General features: G+C 40.6%; 1 protein-coding gene across 8 annotated transcripts in view; it reads left to right on the forward strand.

Moving 5' to 3' along the window:
• The window catches only part of TTC7A (tetratricopeptide repeat domain 7A), a 207,527-nt gene that overhangs the window by 80,493 nt on the left and 109,387 nt on the right, over positions 1–17,647 (forward strand). For all 8 annotated transcript variants that reach the window (XM_074537204.1, XM_074537203.1, XM_074537200.1 and 5 more), the window contains one exon: positions 361–521. In XM_074537204.1, coding sequence (XP_074393305.1) covers positions 361–521 — 161 coding nt within the window. The remainder of the gene's footprint in view (positions 1–360; positions 522–17,647) is intronic.

Raw genomic sequence — 17,647 nt, forward strand, 5'->3', positions numbered from 1 at the left:
CAGCTGAAGAGCCAGCCACTCATCCTAGAAAATGGAGCTGAGATTTGGGCATCTGTGGTGGATATGTTTACATCATAGAATCACCATGCCAAAGGATGAGGGGGTTGATGGGATCAGGTCTGCTGCTCTTGTTTATAAGCAGTGATTTAGTAATGCTGCAGACTTCTTTCTCTGGAATGTGTGGGTTTTTTTTCAAGCAGTGCAGTCTGTTAATTTTGGCAGCCTGTTCTGATAAAAAAGGTGCCTAAGCAAAACTTCTTCAGAATTTCTACTTACTCTGTCTGTTCTTATTTTTGAGGGATAATGTAGGACTGAAAGAGTGATGTGTTCTCTGGTTATTTCTACCCCATCTCCTTCTAGATTTCAGATGCTATAGACCATCTTCAAGAAGCCCTGCAATTGTGCAAAGATGACATGAATTCACTTCATCTACTGGCCCTCCTCTTTTCAGCTCAGAAGCACTATCAGCATGCACTGGATGTTATCAACATGGCTGTTGTTGAATACCCAGAAAGCTTTAGGTAAGAGCTGTTGCCTGGTGCCAAGCATCCAGGCAGGAATGAGCTGCTCACCAGCTGTTGTTCTCAATTGTACGCAAGGAGCCTGTTAAATCACAAGTGTTACAAGTGTGTCACTCCCCTCCTGGGGAGGGTATTCTTTTACTTTCTGTCTTCACAGTCTTTCTGTAATCCTTACACTTGCTTTCTTTTCCAGTATTTGTTCTTCTGTATTGTGATGAGGGTGTTGTTTCCTGTAGTTTTTTGTATTTCACTTTAGATGTGGAGAAATGAGGGTGAGACAACTATGACAATGTCTGTATCACAAGTAATTTTATATTTGGTGACTCCCTGGTTAAAAACAAATTTTTCTTGCAATGACCATTGTTTTGATGATCATCTATGACACAATTTGCTACAATATGACATCTGGGGGAAAAGATCAGTTGAAAATCACAAGCTGTGATAATGTATAGCTGAGAGGAAGGACAATTTGCCTGCCTCAGAGTAGGTTTGAATCAGCACAGACTTCCTGGAGCCAAAGGCTTCCACTGTTCTCTGTTTGAGTCAGACCCTCATCCATCTGAGGGAGGTAAATTGAATTCCGTGCAATTTACTGTCATGACCTTTCAAAACAAGGAATTTGTCTGTTCTGTGCAAAAATTAAAGCTACTCTAGTATCATCTGGTGATTTCATACTAGATGAGTTTCTCAGCCAAACTGCAGAAAATCCTATTGCATTGCTGGAAAACCAACTTTGATTTGGAATTGCCTGTGCTTAAATAGTGTTCTAAACCTGTGTATCATTACCTTTAGATAGTTTGCATTCTCAGTAGCAAGAGAGAGCAGCCTCCACAGGTTTAGTCCAGAAGCTGAGTGGAATGTTGTCTAAACAGAGCAAAGGCAGGTCATAGGAAGATTGAGGCTGTGTAAATGTGAGCTTGAATGCTTTAGGATCTTTCAGTGCTGTATCAGCATATAATGTTTTTATTGCAAAATACATGTTGCCATTTAAAATAGCTTTGTTGCCTGTGCTTTTGAGGTTATTTGCTTTGTGTATGTGAGGAGCTAAGACTGTGCTTCTTTGAGAATGAAGTGGAAACTAGTAATGGAAACACTTAAAATGAAGCCAGTTCTGCTCTTTAGATTGTGAACATAGGTATGACTGAAGCAGGAAATAACCCAGTGGCTGCTGAATTGTGTTTTAGGGTTTTAAAGTAATAAACAAAGTAAAAACCCCTCATACAGTGAAAGGTCACATTGTACTGTTGGAGATTAGATGTTTGTTGAAGACTACAAAAACACCTAAAGATACACAAGACAGAGGAAGAGGTTGTTTATGTCAGGAGAAGAGTGTTTGCCTTGTCCAATTGACCAACTGGTCCATCATGTCCTGGATCTTTCCCCCAGCAGTTACTGATTATTTATGTTTCAGGGGAGGACAAAACATAGCAAGCATTGTATGCGAAGTAGCTTGGAGGGCTGCTGGGTGGGTTCCTTTGTGCTGTCTGGTAATCTGATTTCCCCAAAGCTGATAAGACTGTTATCTCTTTTGTTTCTGTGGGTGTGAATTTTGATGTGCACAAAGACCTTTGCCAAGGAGTAGCAGAATTGGAGAATTGGCTGTTTTTGGTAGAAGCAATTTAGTATTGGTAGTGAAGGCCCAGGTTCATGCTTGGCCCTAGACACAGCCTTGCTAAAGTGTGTGCCCTTGGAAGGGCCCCTCTTTGCTCCTTGCACGCACAGGGTGGGTACCAAGGCTGACAGGGAGACTCATTCACAGATACGCAGGGATGGAGGAGTGGGGCTGGCTTCTTGCCTCTGCTGTGTGACTGCCCTGTCTCCATGTGGGTCTTTTTCTTAATCAGCCAGCAAATAACTCATGAGTGAGGGAATGGAGAAAGAATGTCAGAGTTCCAAGGCAAGAAAAAAAAAATAAAAGCTTAAAAAATAGAATTAAACAAGTGTTTCTGAAAAAAAGGAATGAGAATCCAATGAAGAGGGGGAGAGCAAAAATAACAGAGTACATCTATAGTTTGTACCAAATTTGGAACCATTTTAGGCTTTCTAGTGCAGTTTGTGCTAGAAGGGCTTTACTCCTTTGTGAAAACTCTTTGAAGGGACAAAGACCTGATGCTATTGTGTGTCTCCACTTGCTACTGCCTTATAGAAAAATGCTAATTTTACTACTGTATGGAATGACTACAAGATGTTTCATGTAAATAGTGTAGGCAAGTTCAACTGCATGATTTTAAAGCTGTATTTAAAAGTGGTTGATTATTTTTCCCAATTCACATTTATATGAACCAGGCAACTGTAATGTGGTGCCTGGGGGCTCCCTTCCTAATGACATCTCTTTTTGGAAGCACAGTTTGATGGCATGCATTGAGAAAAGATGATGAAAGCTACATTAAAGGACCTTAGGGCTCCGTAGATGGCAGAAAAAAACCCTAGAAGCATTACCTAGATGTATATCCTAAATAAAAGAAAGCGTAAGATGTAAAAAATTCAAGACTTAGCTGACCCAAACTACAGCCATCTCATACTGTTTCCCTAATCCCTGTATGTAATTAAAATGAGTTAGTTGCTGCTTTTTTTATTTTATATTAAATCCTTTTATTACAAATTTTAAAGAAGAAAATTTTTTAGGATAGTTCATGTGGTTGGCTGTTGGCTGAAGCAGTTGGAAAAAATGTACTGCATTGCTCAACTAACACACAACATCCTTTGGCATGAACTTCATACACTGACCCAAATGTGTCTGAAAGTGCCCTTTGTTCATGTGTTTAAACATTTACTGTACATTTCAGAGGTTGATGTGGTGCTCAGGGAGGAGGGATGTGAAGTGTAGGCACTGAATACAGTGAAAGATGCAGTGGTTTGGACTGAGCTATTGAAGAGCTGGGTATCCAAAAGGCACAAAACGAACTTGGGAAGATGACTTCTTGAAAGGTGGCCTGTAGTAACAAATCCATTACATTCCAGTCACTGAATCACTGACTGAATTTGAGCACTTGAATGTATTGTCAAGCAATGACAGACGAAGACTTCATAAAAGAAGAATGAGAGCCAACTATGCTGAACATCTTGCAAGCTGGGCTGAGCCAGAAGAAATACACTGTCTTGCCCTGACTGTAAAAGATAGAAATAGCAACCTTTACATGGAAGGTATCATCTGAAAAGTTGCTGACACTTCTCTATGGGGTGAGACTGCCCAGGATGAAACTTAGTGATTTTGCATTCTGTCAATGATGGTATGCTTTTAAAAGAAGCAAATGAATGCTGTACCAACAGTTGGCTTTGGCATATATTTTCAAAAGGACTATATTCAGCACATTTGGGTAAGAAGACTCCTGTTAGCATCAGGTGTCTCCCCTCCAGGTCAGTAATGCTAATCATAAGCCTTTCTGAAGATGGGTTCCTGTAATTTTTTTCCAGCTCAAAGGCCAGCCTTTGGGCAGTGTTCTACCTGAGTCTGGCAGTGATTACCTTCACAGGCTTGTCTCAGGGAAGAAATAATGTTAGTGAACACTGCTTTGCCCTCCAGATGATCTTCTTAAAGTAGTTCATTGTTTATTTAGAAGGAATTTTGCTTTTTAAAGTAAGTATCCATCTCACAATGTTCCATGCAGAAGTCCCACAGGTCTAGCAGCCTGCAGAATCCACCACAGAGCTTAACATGCTCCTTTATTTTCAGCTAGTAATATTTCCTCCTTCCAGTTTTGCTTGTATAAAAGTGGTTTTGCCTTCCTAATTCAGCCTCTTCCAGATTACTGTTTTGCTCTCTGGTCATCTTTTAGCTTTATTGGTTAGCTTCCAGCAGTGGAAAAAAATGCATGTCTATACCAAGTATAAAGTTGGAAATAGTATATCCATTGTATGGATACTCTATTGCTCCCAGACTGCTTATCCAAACCTATTCTGTTGTTCACTGGGTAGTTTCATGCCTCCTGGATGGCTCCCCTTTGTTAGAACAATGCAGTCCTCTGGCATAACATGTCACATCATCTAATTGCTGCCCAGTGTGATGGTGAATATTTTGTTAAATTGTCATGTCTCTGTGGCAGTTCTGCTTGTTGCACAGGGGTTGTAACTCTCTTAAATGAACACATGTTAATATTCCTGCTCTTTCTAGACTGTAAGTCACTATTCTGTTGCTCTCAGAATTTGTAAACTAGTTCCAAAGAGAAATAACTAAACTTCTGGGAAGTACTGCTGTTCTACACATAAAGACTCAAAAAGAAACATGTGGGTTGGTATTCTGGAGCAATGTAGGTGTCAAATGCAGGTGCTTTTGTTCTACAAAAAGCTAGCACAAGAGTAATTACTTTAAATGGAGTGAAAAAAAGGCTCAAAATGCCAATAAATATTAAATGTGTATCTTGGAAAGTGTTTATAAAAAAGGAAGTGAATTCTGCTTGAGGAATTGTGCATGTTGTGTTGATGTTGTTTTAGCAGAAATGGTTTATTTGTTACAGCCAGCGCTCAAAATATAAAGTTCTCTTCTAGACTAGAAGTGGTTTACTGACAGAAAATGTCCTTGATTTCATCACTGCTACATTAATTTCATTAAGGCCATGTGAAATAATCGTCTGGCAAGATTTATTTGTCATAGTCTGGTGCAGACTTACTGTGGGGAGAGCTATTCTGTGGAATATAAGCAATGTCATTTACCAGGTGCTTCCATTTGCCTCAAAAAACCCTCTCCAACCCTGATGTAAAATCAGGATCTCAAAATGCAGGATTAAACTAATTTCTAGTTTGAATTCTCTTTCCATTGCTTGTCAAGCTCTTTCTTGTGTGTCGAAAATAAATAGCTCGCGCCTTCTTTGAGCCGTATCTTTTTGGGCAGTGGTAGAATCCAGCAGTGCTGTTGGCAGCAGTAAAGTAGATCTGTGTTCTTGCCTGTAATCTTCGTGGAGAACACAGAGCCAATTGTCCCTCAGTCAGTGGTTTGCCCACCTTTGTGTTGTGGCTGATCCACACTGCCACTGTTAAGTGAGGACAGTCGTGGCCCCTACCCCTCCCACTCACCCCCAGGAATTACAGCTGTGCATGCCCTGCAATGGTTTTACCACTTTTCTCATGGAAGTGCTGGTGGCCTCAGCCTTAGACAATCAGATCAGCCCATTTTTTATGATTCCAGTTCATCATTAGGCAGGAGGCAAGGAAGTCAGTACCTCTTGGTGAGAGAGCAGCTTGTTAAAATTCTCAGAATGCTGTTTTGTTTGAATTCCTCAAGGATGTAAGATCTAAAGCAAGGACAGATTCATATTTTGGCTGTAGCATTTGTTCATGCTAGACAACTTTTATAAATAGGATATTCAAAACTCTTAAGGGTGGAGCTTTTGTAAGCTGACTTCTTGTAGTGGTGTGTTCACACCCTGGCTGGTGAGAGTGACCCAAAAATGTTTTTATTTCTTTATTGATGCTCCAGACAATAATGCAAAGTAATAAAAAATGGAAGAATGTACTTGATATAACAGTACTGTGCTACAAGAATACAAAATGTGTTAGGCTTCTGTGATTCGCTAAAGGAGATGTGGAGATGGTAGGGTTGAGCTGGGGTTTTTGCTGTAGTAACCATGAATGTTTGCTTCTGCTGGCATGTTACGGTTCTCTGTTTTTTATAGAATTAACCTTTAAAAACCTTGGTGATATATTGCAATAATTGGGACTGTACTCTGTAGAACTAGTAATGATATTGAATATTTTTATGGCAAATATACGAAGGAAGAACTTTAATTTAGTCTCCTGACTTCTATTAAAGATAACACAGATACCTAGAGCTAAAAAAAAAAAAATTAGAAAGTTTTAGGGTGCTTTTTTCTGGTTTGGATTTATTTTCACACTTCTGGCACTGCCCCCCCTCACCCCCCATGATGAAGAAAGAAAATGAAATTTTGAGTTACAGTATCCAAGATTGGATTCCTCTTTTGGCAGATTCTAGTTGGCATATGCATGCTTCTCCAAGGGTCATAGTCTGATTGAAGACAAAAATTCAGCAGGTGAGCATGATAGCCTTTTATTCGCCAGCTTGAGGTGGTGGAAAGAACTATCCCCCTAGATAATGTCTGTGCCAGGAATGGATTTGTGTTATCAATCCATTAAGATATCAATCCATCTTAAAATTACAGGGCTGGATTCAAAGGTAACTGGAGAGAATTCCATTCCCTCATAGCACCAGGTTCAGACTTATTTTCTTAGTATGATATGAAAGGAAGGAAAAGATAAACAGTTTTCCAGCCTTTACAGGTTAAAATCTTTCCTCTGGATGAAAAGTCAATTTTATTTCATAATAACTTTTTCTCTAGTATCTGAGTAAATGGCTACTGCCTCCATGCATTTAAGGCCTTTATAGTGAGCAGCAGTGCTTCTAGATGTTTGTTTTGGCATTGCAGAGGTAACACTAGTTATGCAAATGCAGACATAAGGAATTTAAGAATAGATTCAAAAATGCAGGACTAGCATGGTTCGTTTGAGCTGGAAGCCACAGGGTTCTGTTCTTCAGAGCTCTGTATATCTCCCTTACCACTGAGTTAGTCCCCCCAACACACTCTGCTCCCTAGTAGGGACCATTTTCTTTTGAACAGCAGGACAGTCTGTTCTGCTTTATATTCAAAGGAAGTGTTTAGGAGCCCTGACTGTCTACCCTGGATACCAGAGTATGTAGAAAAATAGCATGTGTGTATTATCTGGGCAGCAGAGTCATTGTCAGTAGGAACTTTTAGAAATGGAGTTTAGCCATAGTATGTGCATGTAGGGGTTATCCAAGGTAAGAAGAGACTTAGTGATTGAGGTCCCTGTGTTCCTACTAGGTGGTTTTGTGACCTCCAAAGGTAGACCTGGTTCATGGAGATCCCAAGGAGAACCTAAGGCATGCTTGCTGCCTGAAAATTAAAAAGAGAACCAAAGAAGAAAAGTGGTGTTGGTGTGGGAAGCCCAGCTCTAAATTTCCTCTCCTGCTGTGGGGCTACACAGGTATTCAGTGAGGCTGAATGGGGTGCCAGCTTTTGTTAGCAAATTCAGACAGCAGTTCTGACAGAAAACAGGATTTTGGAGCCTTCCTGAACTCCTTCAAGGCACTGTCAATAAACAAAATACCCAGCTTGTCTTGTTTTTTCATTGCTTCACATCTGGTGAAGGTGAAGGCTTCGAAAAGTTTGCTGTCAAACATACACATACAATAATCTGAAATTGTTTCCTGAGGCTCTCAGAAACTGATTACCAGTGAAGTATGGGAAAATACTTTCTGAATTTTCTGAAACTTTTTAAAAGTCTCAAGTGCAAGGATGATCAAGAGTGGTTTGTTGTTGTTGGGGATTGGTTTTTGAGATTAAAAATTAGAATTCACTGAGAATTACTGTTGATAATCATTACTGAAAATCAGATCCTGAAATACGAAGAGGCACAGACGTTACGCTTAGCAAATTGTTTTTCAGTGCAGGAAATGACTTTCCAAGAAGTCTGCAGTGTTGTCAAGCTATGTTGTCTTGAGATGGGTAGAGTATAATGTTCTGATCACTCAGTGAAAGGGGTGGCTTTTTTATTTCCAGCTGGAAAATTCAGACTTGAGTGACTTCTGCTCTAATGTCCTAGGAGTATTTGTTTATCTAATGAGAAGAGCACAAAATGTTTTGATTTGTGTTTTCTTCAAAAAGAAGAGGGAGGTGGATTTATTCAGATGTTCTGAAGAATTCACCAGGGAACACAAACTAAGTATGGTAATTTTTCAGCCACAGATGTGATTTTTACCTTCTGAAAACAGGGAAAGCCCTTGCTCTTCATTGTCTTAGAAATATTTGCAGTAATTGCATCTTAGATGGTAAGTCAGCTTCTGTTTCCATTGTCATTAATTTCTGCAGAAGCAAATATGTAAGCAGGCACAGTCATACTATTTGATATTAGTCAGTGTTGATGTTACTTAATATTTTAGTCTCTGTTTGTAAAGGAAAGATAGTGAAGAATGCAGGTCTTATCATGGAGAGAAAGATTGTAACCTAGAAGTTCTGTGTTACCAACATGTCTTAGAAGATATCATGACATATTTCCTATTATGCTAACATTTTTACAACAGGAAAGAGATAATCTGAATAATGTTACTTTCCCTTATTCACTTTTACCTTGAATTGAAGCTTTCTGTTATGTATGTAGTTTGGCATTGAATTAGTTATAAGGCTGTATTTTAGGAGGAAGAGAGAATATCAGGATGGAGTGCTAAATGGCCTAATCAAGTGGCACAGTTATTAGCAGAGTTTTTTCCTACATGTACCAACAGAAAATTCAACCCAGAATGATGCAAGTATGACATAGAATTGTGGTTTTGAACACTGTGGCTGGACATGTGAACTGTTGGAAATTAATGCAGTGAACTCTATTCCATATGTCTGTATCAGCTGGAGAAGTGGCAGGAGGTTGGTATCTAGCACCTCAAGTCAAGTTCATACCAGTAAGCAGTTGAATTGAAATTCATAGGGAGTAAACTCCTGGACATTTTTAATACTATTTTTTTCATTTATTTTTTCCTTCTGCAATCTGGCCATTTGTATCTGCGATCTGGGTGCTTGTGATGACTTGAGATTTTCCTGTAGTTTTTCTTGTATTTTCTCAGGACAAGGTAAATGTCTTTCCATTGGTGGGGTATGTAGTGCAGTGGGGGTCTGAATCCATCTGGGAATATACATGTCTCTGCAGTGTGTGTAATGAACAGGAGAAATAACCAGTTGGCAAGGAGCTGTGGTGCTCAGTGAAAGAGGAAGCCCTGCCTCCTGCCCCAAGAGTTTCATCAGTCAGCCATTTTGTATGATCTTCAAAATGTAGGCACTTCCTGTGTTGGGAAGAAACAGGGAAAACTCTTCCTCTTGTCATTTCAGTCATGTTTAAGTAGGAGTGATGTAATCCAGCATGATCCAAAGGGATACACCAATACTGTTGTGAGAAGCAGCTTTAGGTCTCCTCCAGCCCTGCACAGACCACTGCAGCAGAAGTGCTTTGAGAGGCCAATGTGATGCAGCATTGCAGAATGGCACTTGAGGAGAAGAATATAGAGCATCTCCCTGCCCCAAGTGCCAGGGCCCCCACCAGGATTGGGACTCCCTGCCAGACAAAGATGCAGAAAAGACAGATGGGCACTGAGTAGCCTGGGTCTTGGAGCTTTTGCAAGGCAGGTGTTAAGAATGAGTACTTGAGACAGCTTAAAAAAGCAGCAGCAAGGGCATCAGTAAAACCCGGATTTCTCAGATGCACTCTGATTTCAGTCAGATTTCACAGTGCAGCCTCAAAAAGAGGTGGGGACGCTCCACCACAGCAGGCAAAGCACTGCTGGTAAATAGCCCTGCATAGCAGCCAAGGACTCTGAGAGCAGGAGTGTCAGGGATTTTCCTGGCCTGCACAAAGCAGTCTCCAAGGCTTAGATGCCCTATGTACTGTGTTAAAATAAAGCTAGCAGTAATGTGTGCCTCAGGAAGCTGCTGGTAGGTGGCATGGGGCCAGTGTTCATTTAGGGTAGATCATGTTGCTGCCGTCCAGCTGTGCTGATCTCACCCCTGGAGGATTTTTAATCTATGTGGGATTGCTTTAATCTGTGCTCTTCCTACATCTCCAGAAAGAATGGCTCCTGAGAGGGGGAGCGCTGAGACTTTGACTGCCTTTGAGCCACCACTATAGTGCTGTTCTGTAGCAGGATTTGTTGAAAGCTGTGCACAGTAATATTGGGAGTTTATTGTTTGGAAGGATTTGTGGTTTGTTTGGTTTTCGTTGCATCCAGAGTGCTTATATGAATTATTGTTACTTCATATACATTTGTATGTAAAAGTCAGGATGCATGTACTAAATTATCTTTTTATGAAAAATATTCTCCTAAAACTAAACTGGATGGTACATTTTCTTGTTCATTGTTCTGCTGTTAAAGCAGATGGAAATGTCTGGAGTCTCCTTTGTTGCCAGGGGTATAAACTATGTCCCATCTTAATCAAGAGGCTGCACACTGTCAGTTTGGAAATGCCAACTGAAACAAGGTTTTTGTTTTTCAAGTCCACTTAAGGAAAAAAAAGATTCAGTATATATGGTCTCTTTGGAGCTTTCACACCAGATGATTTTCAAACATAATAGGGATTGAAGCCTGCTCTACTAGCTACTCTGGAATTACGTTGCTTCTTTTTCTGTGGCAACCAGCAATTGCGTGCTGCTTCACTGGCCACCTGCAAACGTCAGGGTTTCCACAGCAGGGGCATGGTCCTGTGCAAAATGCCTGTGGGGAAGAGGAAGGGAGATCCTGCAGGATAATGATGTCCTAATGTGTGTTATGCAGGGCAGGAAATTTTAAACTGGCATTTAAAAGCCTGTGATCTTTGGTGTTATTCCCCTCTCCATACTGCCCTAGACAGGGTGTATTTCTTAGTTTTGGCAGACAGATTTTATCCTGCATGTGCAAGACCACTACATTTCAGTTGGGGAAAAAGAAAGAAAAAGCAAAATGCATCTGGATCAAGACATTGTTTTGAAAGGTTTGACTGATACATATGGAAAGGAGGACAGCAAAGCAAGCTTGACTTAAGGCTTACCCTTTCACTTAATTTCTGGGGTGATTTAGAAACAAACGTGTTAAACTTCTGCAATATTAGTTTATTATTTAGGCCCTGTGATGATACTGTGAAGGACAGTATCTAAATAAGCTGCTGCAATGGGGTTTTATTCAGCTCATTAGCTGTGATAGCAACACTGAAAAGTGTATAGGGAATTCTAGTACAGATTTTTGATGTTCTAGAGGTCAGTCTAGTCTTAAAAGAAAAATATAACTTCTTCAGATGCCTCAGTGGCTCAAAACATGCCTAATCCTTGCAAGGTTTTTTAATTGATATTCATCAGTTATTAAACTTAGACTTTAATTTCTCCACCTAGATCTCCTGCAAAGTTCTGGTGCAAAAGCTGTATTTGAGATAAGGCAGTATCTACTTCTGATCTCATTTAATTGGCCTCTGCACATGGCAGAGCAAATGTCTCATTTTAAATGGTTTAGCAACTTGCACCCTGAGCCCCTGAATTCTGGGCATAAAAAATATTGTAGCTGAACTATCATTTATTTTTTCTCTAAGACAGTCTAAGCAACAGTACAGTGCTAAGTTGCAGTGCCACGAAAAGATAGAAGCAGTACTCACAAATTATGTATTCCGGCAGGTACTCATTATTTGCCTACATAGACATGACCATTAGTTTGGGATTAGTTGCCAGACATAGAAGAGACAGAAATCATGGTTTTAGGTGTCACTGTAAGCACTGTTATTACAGGGAAGAACTAGTGAAGCAATTCTGTATCTAAACAGCACCTTAAGGAAATCATGTTTCTTACAGGGTAGGGCAGATTTGCCCTTAAGCACTTATGAGGCTGTAATAATCTGTAAGACTGGTTGCAAATAATGTCACAGCTGAAAAAAAAAAAGTTGCTCAGTCATTAAGGACAAAGCCCTGTAGAGGTTCTCACAAATGAATGAATAAATTTGAAATGCTTCCTCTGATGTGTGAACTCTGAAATTAACACCACACTAAGAATAGTACAGGGTGTCAGCTCTGAGGGCGGAAGGGAAAGAGAAGATACTCTCTTCCAGTCTTCTGTAGCATTTAAATTGCTTAAAGCTTAAGCTAAGTAGCATAAATGGCTACATCTGGCATTTCAGAAGTTAACTAAATAGTGCTGTAGTAGAAATATCCCTGATCATTGGCTTGACCCAAACCTTGAGCAATGCTTACTGCAGGAAAGTAAGTGTACAAGCGGATGTATTTTCTGACCTTGGCACTCGTTTATTGCTTACAGTCACTGGCAAGCAGGTTCTGTGTGGGCTGTTGGCCTTTTAAGAAAATGCTTAGTGTCTGGATTTCGAGCTGAAGAGAAGGAAAGCCAGGCTGTTTCACCCTACCCAAGTAGGGGAAAAAAGCACAGCTGAGAATGGTGCAGATGGCCTGAAGCAGACTGGCACATTGTGCTGGAGTATCAGCATCAGATGACTACCTTAAAAAGTGAGGTTCTGTCATCTCCCTGTTTTCACTGGGGATCTCATAAGCTGCTTTTCCAAGATTATCCATAATAGCGGTTTGTCTAGCTGAAAATATCCCCCACAAGAACAAGAAGAAAATTATGCAAAACCTGAATATATTAAAGGCCAAGAAAGAGAGCATATTTTTTTTTCTTATGGATGTTAAACCTCATCAAACTAAGCTGATGAAAATATAATGAAATAAAAAAAATTGCAGTGCTGCAGGATGTGTTTTCTACATGGTGCGCTTCCTGGCTCCAGGCATTTTTTCCCATCAAATTCAATGGTCTGTCAGCAAATTTTATTAAGGTTGATTGCCAGTTTCTCCTGTACCTCATAGCCACTGCTAAGAGCATTAATTTTCCAGGGAGGAAGTCACTGCTCCCTTGCACAGTGCACAGTCCATCTAAATTCCCTCACAGTTGTAGTGTGTATCGTGAACAATGTTGATTATGTTCTCAGCACTTAAATAGTGCTGTTAAACTGCTGCTCAAGAGTGTGCCCTATTTGGCACAAAAGCATTTTGAGTTTGGGCTTGGAATAGAATTTGCAAAGGGGACTGAGCACAGAGCTGGTACTTTCTGAAGTTTAAGGCTGCAGTTGCATCGAGGTTTTATATAACAAATACTTCATGCCTTAGTCAGGGCCACTTGTAGTGACAGTAACTATAGTAACAAAACAAAGTTTCTAGCTAGTGAAGAAGCATTTCCAATGAGCAGGACATCAGTTTCTGATCCAGCCCCTGAAATATGCTTATTTATCAGTTTTGTGTGCAATGCTATTTTAATAGCTACTACTGTATTTTCAAACATATTTAGAAATTTTCACTTGTTTGCTCTTGGTGTGGGTTTTTTTCCCTCTTTTTCCTAAAACCTATGGAGGGGCTTGCTCCTTTTGCCTTCAAATGGAAATGTTCTAATTATATTCCTGCTTTTTAAACTTGTTTTCCTAAAGAAATGGGGATTATGCAGTTGGGCTTTTTATACCTTGAACACTTTAGGAAATACTGGCTGATTTAAAACAAGTTTTGACAGTGTGTTGGAAGTCCTGAAGATAAGGTTCTGCAAGTTTTCTAAAAGCAGCCTGCTGAGTCAAGGCTGGAGGGGGCAGGCAGAGCCGAGCCATGTGGTACCAGGGTTAGCAGCAGCCAGCAGGACAGTGGGGACAGCACACGGGGACATGGCAGCAGCACTGCCAGGGGCTGGTGGCTCTGGGAGAAGGCATGGCTGGGGCAAACAGAGACAGATTGCACTGGGGACAGGTGCAGAGGATGCAGATCTGTAGGAAGTTGCACACCACCTGGGAAAGGACAGTTTGTGGCATTTAAGTGAAGACTATATAAATGCATACTGTTTGTTTCTGTGTCTAATCTGCTCATTTGCATGTGTAACAAATCATAGCAGAATGAGTAAGGAAGGAAAGGAGGGATGCTGCAAGTGGTAATCAGCACATCCTAACAAAATTTCTGCTTGTTGGAGGTGAGGTAAAAGGCTGGGTCTCAGCAAGGCCTGCAGGAATGCACCTCTCTTGGAAACCAGGGAATGGTACTCCTTAGGTTTTCACACAAATTCTAGCCTGAAAGTGGCAGTCTGGTTAAATAACAGCAGAAATAATTATTATTCTGTTAAGAAAAAGGTCTTCTAAAACTTCAGTGGAGAGCTTTTCTGTAGCCAAACAGTTGTTTTATGAGGAGCAGCAAGATGTTTTGAAAGAAAGCATGGCATTTGCTGAAGCAAGCTGAAAGCGCAGGAATGGCCCCAAAGCTGTGATTGCTTGGACAGTCTGCCTGTGGGTTTCCTTATGCTGGCTTCATAAATTAAGGAGTGTTCTTTTTTTTTAAGTGATCCCTAACCCTCTCTTCTATTGTTTGTGAATTGTCTTTTCTAAAGTTTGGTCACTTTCTGTTCAAATGGCTCGTGAAACACCAATTTACATTATGAGCCTCCAATAAAACTCTTTATTTCCTCCTTCCAGCACCAGCTACTCGCTCCTACCAATTCTTTAGGCATTTGGTGGCAGAGTATTTGGAGCACCAGGCAAGGAAATGGAGGTGAGAAAAATGGAAGGGAAAGGAGTAAAAGAAAGCTAAAAATTTCTTCTTTGGAGTTGAGGGAAAGTAGAAAAATCCATCTAAAGCCTTTATGTAGTTTTTTGTTGCTGTTCCTGTAACTGGGTAATTCACCTTTTCTGCATAGTGAGAGGTTGTTTTTCCAACAGCAGACAGGGATCAAAAAGCTGTTCTTTTGCAAAAGCACATTTCCTGGATGGTGTATAACTGTAGTAAACCATTTCAGCTCCAGACTCCTTGCAATGATACTCTCTGAATTTCCCAGGAGCCCTGTGACGCAGCAGACATTTTGTAATCAATCTGTACAGCAGTGAAATGCAGCTGTGGTTGGGGAACAGCTGGGTAACAGGGACCAATAGTATGTATCTGATTAGACTGTGAAGTTAGGAAGAGTAATCTGTAAATTGAAGTTGACAAGATGGTTGTAGAGAGGCAGAATATGGAGAACAGAGCTGGAGTTTTACCATGTCATATAAGCTAGCACCTGTGTGAGAGATGTGACTTAGGTTCCTTAATATCATCAATTAATTAAGACTTCAGTTTTACATTTCATTTAAAATAATGTCCTAACAGGGGACGGGATGAGTATGAAGATGTTGGAATATTTAGGGCACAAATGTAATCTTAAAAGCTCTAAATAAAAGCAATTTAGTTCAAAGTGTTAAGGAAAGCTGGCCTTATATAAATGAATCTACCTCTTTCATTTGACAATTGGAAAGAAATTTTTTGGCTTCCTTTAAATCAGTTACAGCACTAAATCCCATAATAGAACATTCTAAAATTAGTAGAACTGGCTGGCTTTTCTGTCTCTGCTGCACAGTTCTGGTTAGGGTTATTAATGAAGAACTTTTGCTTTTCTCTCTGTTTTAATAAATTAATTATAGGATGAGTTCATGCAGGCAGTAAGTTTCAGGCTTCATTCTAATGTTTTGTTTTCCCAAGAGCATTTAACTTTATGTTGTTGTATAGTAGCTCAGTTTCTGCATGGTGTCTTCTGCATAAGTGTTCTTGTGATCAGTGGTCAAAAAACTAATGCTTATGGATTGGACAGGTTCATCCCTTGGGTTTTTCTAGAACAAAATTCCCAAAGCTGTAGGTCACAGTTCCTGGCAGGATGGTGGTAATGTTGAAAATAATGGCAATACAGTAGTTGGTGTGGCTCCATTCTCTCGGTACAAGGGCCTGAAATGCTGAAATCACTGCTTTTAGGGTTGCTCCTTTCTCTTTCTGCCAGTCCAGCATGCTCATAAAAAATGTATTCCTACATTCATCATACCAGGGGTCTGGGCTGTGCTGTAAAACTGACGCAAAATTGTCTGAGGATCCAAGAGGAGACACAATTTAGAGCAGTCATAGTATTTCTTCCACTCTTGTAATTTAGGCCTGCTTCCTGAGTAGCAATAATAAAGCATGGAATGACTCATTTGACAAGGTAAGTTTAACTTTTATTTATGGCAGCAGAAGAAAAATTTGAGAAGTGGATGTGTCCTGATGCTCTGCCCGTGGGAATGGAGGGGAACAGATGAGTCCAGTGCCCTGGCTGGTTTTTCACACTTGTACAGGGCGTGTCACAGTTGTGTTATTTATCCAGGGAGGGCTTGTGTCTGTGAGCAGAGCCTCTGTGTGCTGCTGCAGATGTGGAATGTGGAATGTGCTGCCCAGAGTGGAATGTGGTGCCTTTAATTGGAATGGAGCTGTACCAAGCCACATCAGGCTGCCCTGTCAGTGCAATTAGCAGCTTTAACAAGAGGGAACACACAGCTTACATGGAGGCAAAATGTTTCAGTGGTTTAATCCATTTCCCAGGGTGGTCTTTGCTGGGTTAACTCCTATAGAACTGTGTTATGAAGCAAACCATGTAGATAATGTATTTTACAACATTAATAGTGTCTCCATGGTAGCTTGTATGGACTGGAGCATTATATGCTCTGTGGTGGTTACGATGCAGCAGCTTTGCAAAAGTGGTATTTTTGTACTTGAGGCACCAGTTGTCCGTTGGTTGTAGTCCTGAACATAAATACTAGAATCTGTATCCTTTGGAAAGAGCAAACTGCTCAGAAGAGATGGCAATTTGAAGTACATAAATCTGCAGGGATTACTGAAGCAGCCTTCTGCAGATTTGGGTCAGTCAAGCACATGACATTATTATTTAGTTTTCAGTGGCGAGGTGAAACTGTTTGGGTAGCTGGAATCACATGAAAAACCCTGTATTGACACTGATTGAATGGCAGATACTGCATGAAAAATAAACTTGGACCTGGAGAGACCTGACAGATAAAGCTGTGATCTTGGCCTAGAACAGGAGGACAAAGAGATTGGGGAAAATTTAATGACAAAGCCAGTATCTCTATCAAATCTGCCAAATGTCACTACTGTGAATGTAGAACCTCGTTGTAAGTAAGGAACAAAATGGAAGAAAAACACAGAGAAAAAATAAGCAGTCACAAATCTGATGCATTAGGAATCTGTCAGCTTCCAACAGAGCTGGTGTTTCTCCAAAGTAATTCCCTCTCTGTCTCATCTGTGCTAAAAGTGTCCTGCAACTCACATGTCTCTACTTTTACTGATGTCTCTAGGGCCTCCAGGAAAAAGATGTCCAAGAAGTTTGAGTGTTGTTCTGAATACTCTGTATAGGAATTGACCGTAAGGATGTCATTTGCAGTACTATTTCATCAACATGTTGGGTTTTATATTGCCGTTTCTGTTGGAAAGAACCATTGATGCAAGCTGGTGCAGGGTATCCTTGAGCTGTGGGTAGGAAGTGCTGCAGGTAAGGATCCAGTTGTGGTGTCCTGGAATTGCACAAGTGGGATGCTCGTGTGTGCCTCCTGAGGCAGGGCAGCAGTAAGCTATCCGAGCTCTTGGTGTCAGCCACTTACTCTCCCTTTTCTGCATGTGGCTTCACTTTCCTGGGTAGCCACACAGCACAGCTCTTGTCTGGCCAAAACCACAGGTTGTGTGTGTGAAAGCAGTAATTCACTGTAGCTGTCTCATTCATTTGGCATACCTATCCACCCTTTCTACATTTTCTTCTTCAAAGACCTTTTTATATG

Source organism: Zonotrichia albicollis, chromosome 3 (assembly GCF_047830755.1).
Source record: "Zonotrichia albicollis isolate bZonAlb1 chromosome 3, bZonAlb1.hap1, whole genome shotgun sequence".
NCBI classification, from domain to species: Eukaryota; Metazoa; Chordata; class Aves; order Passeriformes; family Passerellidae; genus Zonotrichia; species Zonotrichia albicollis.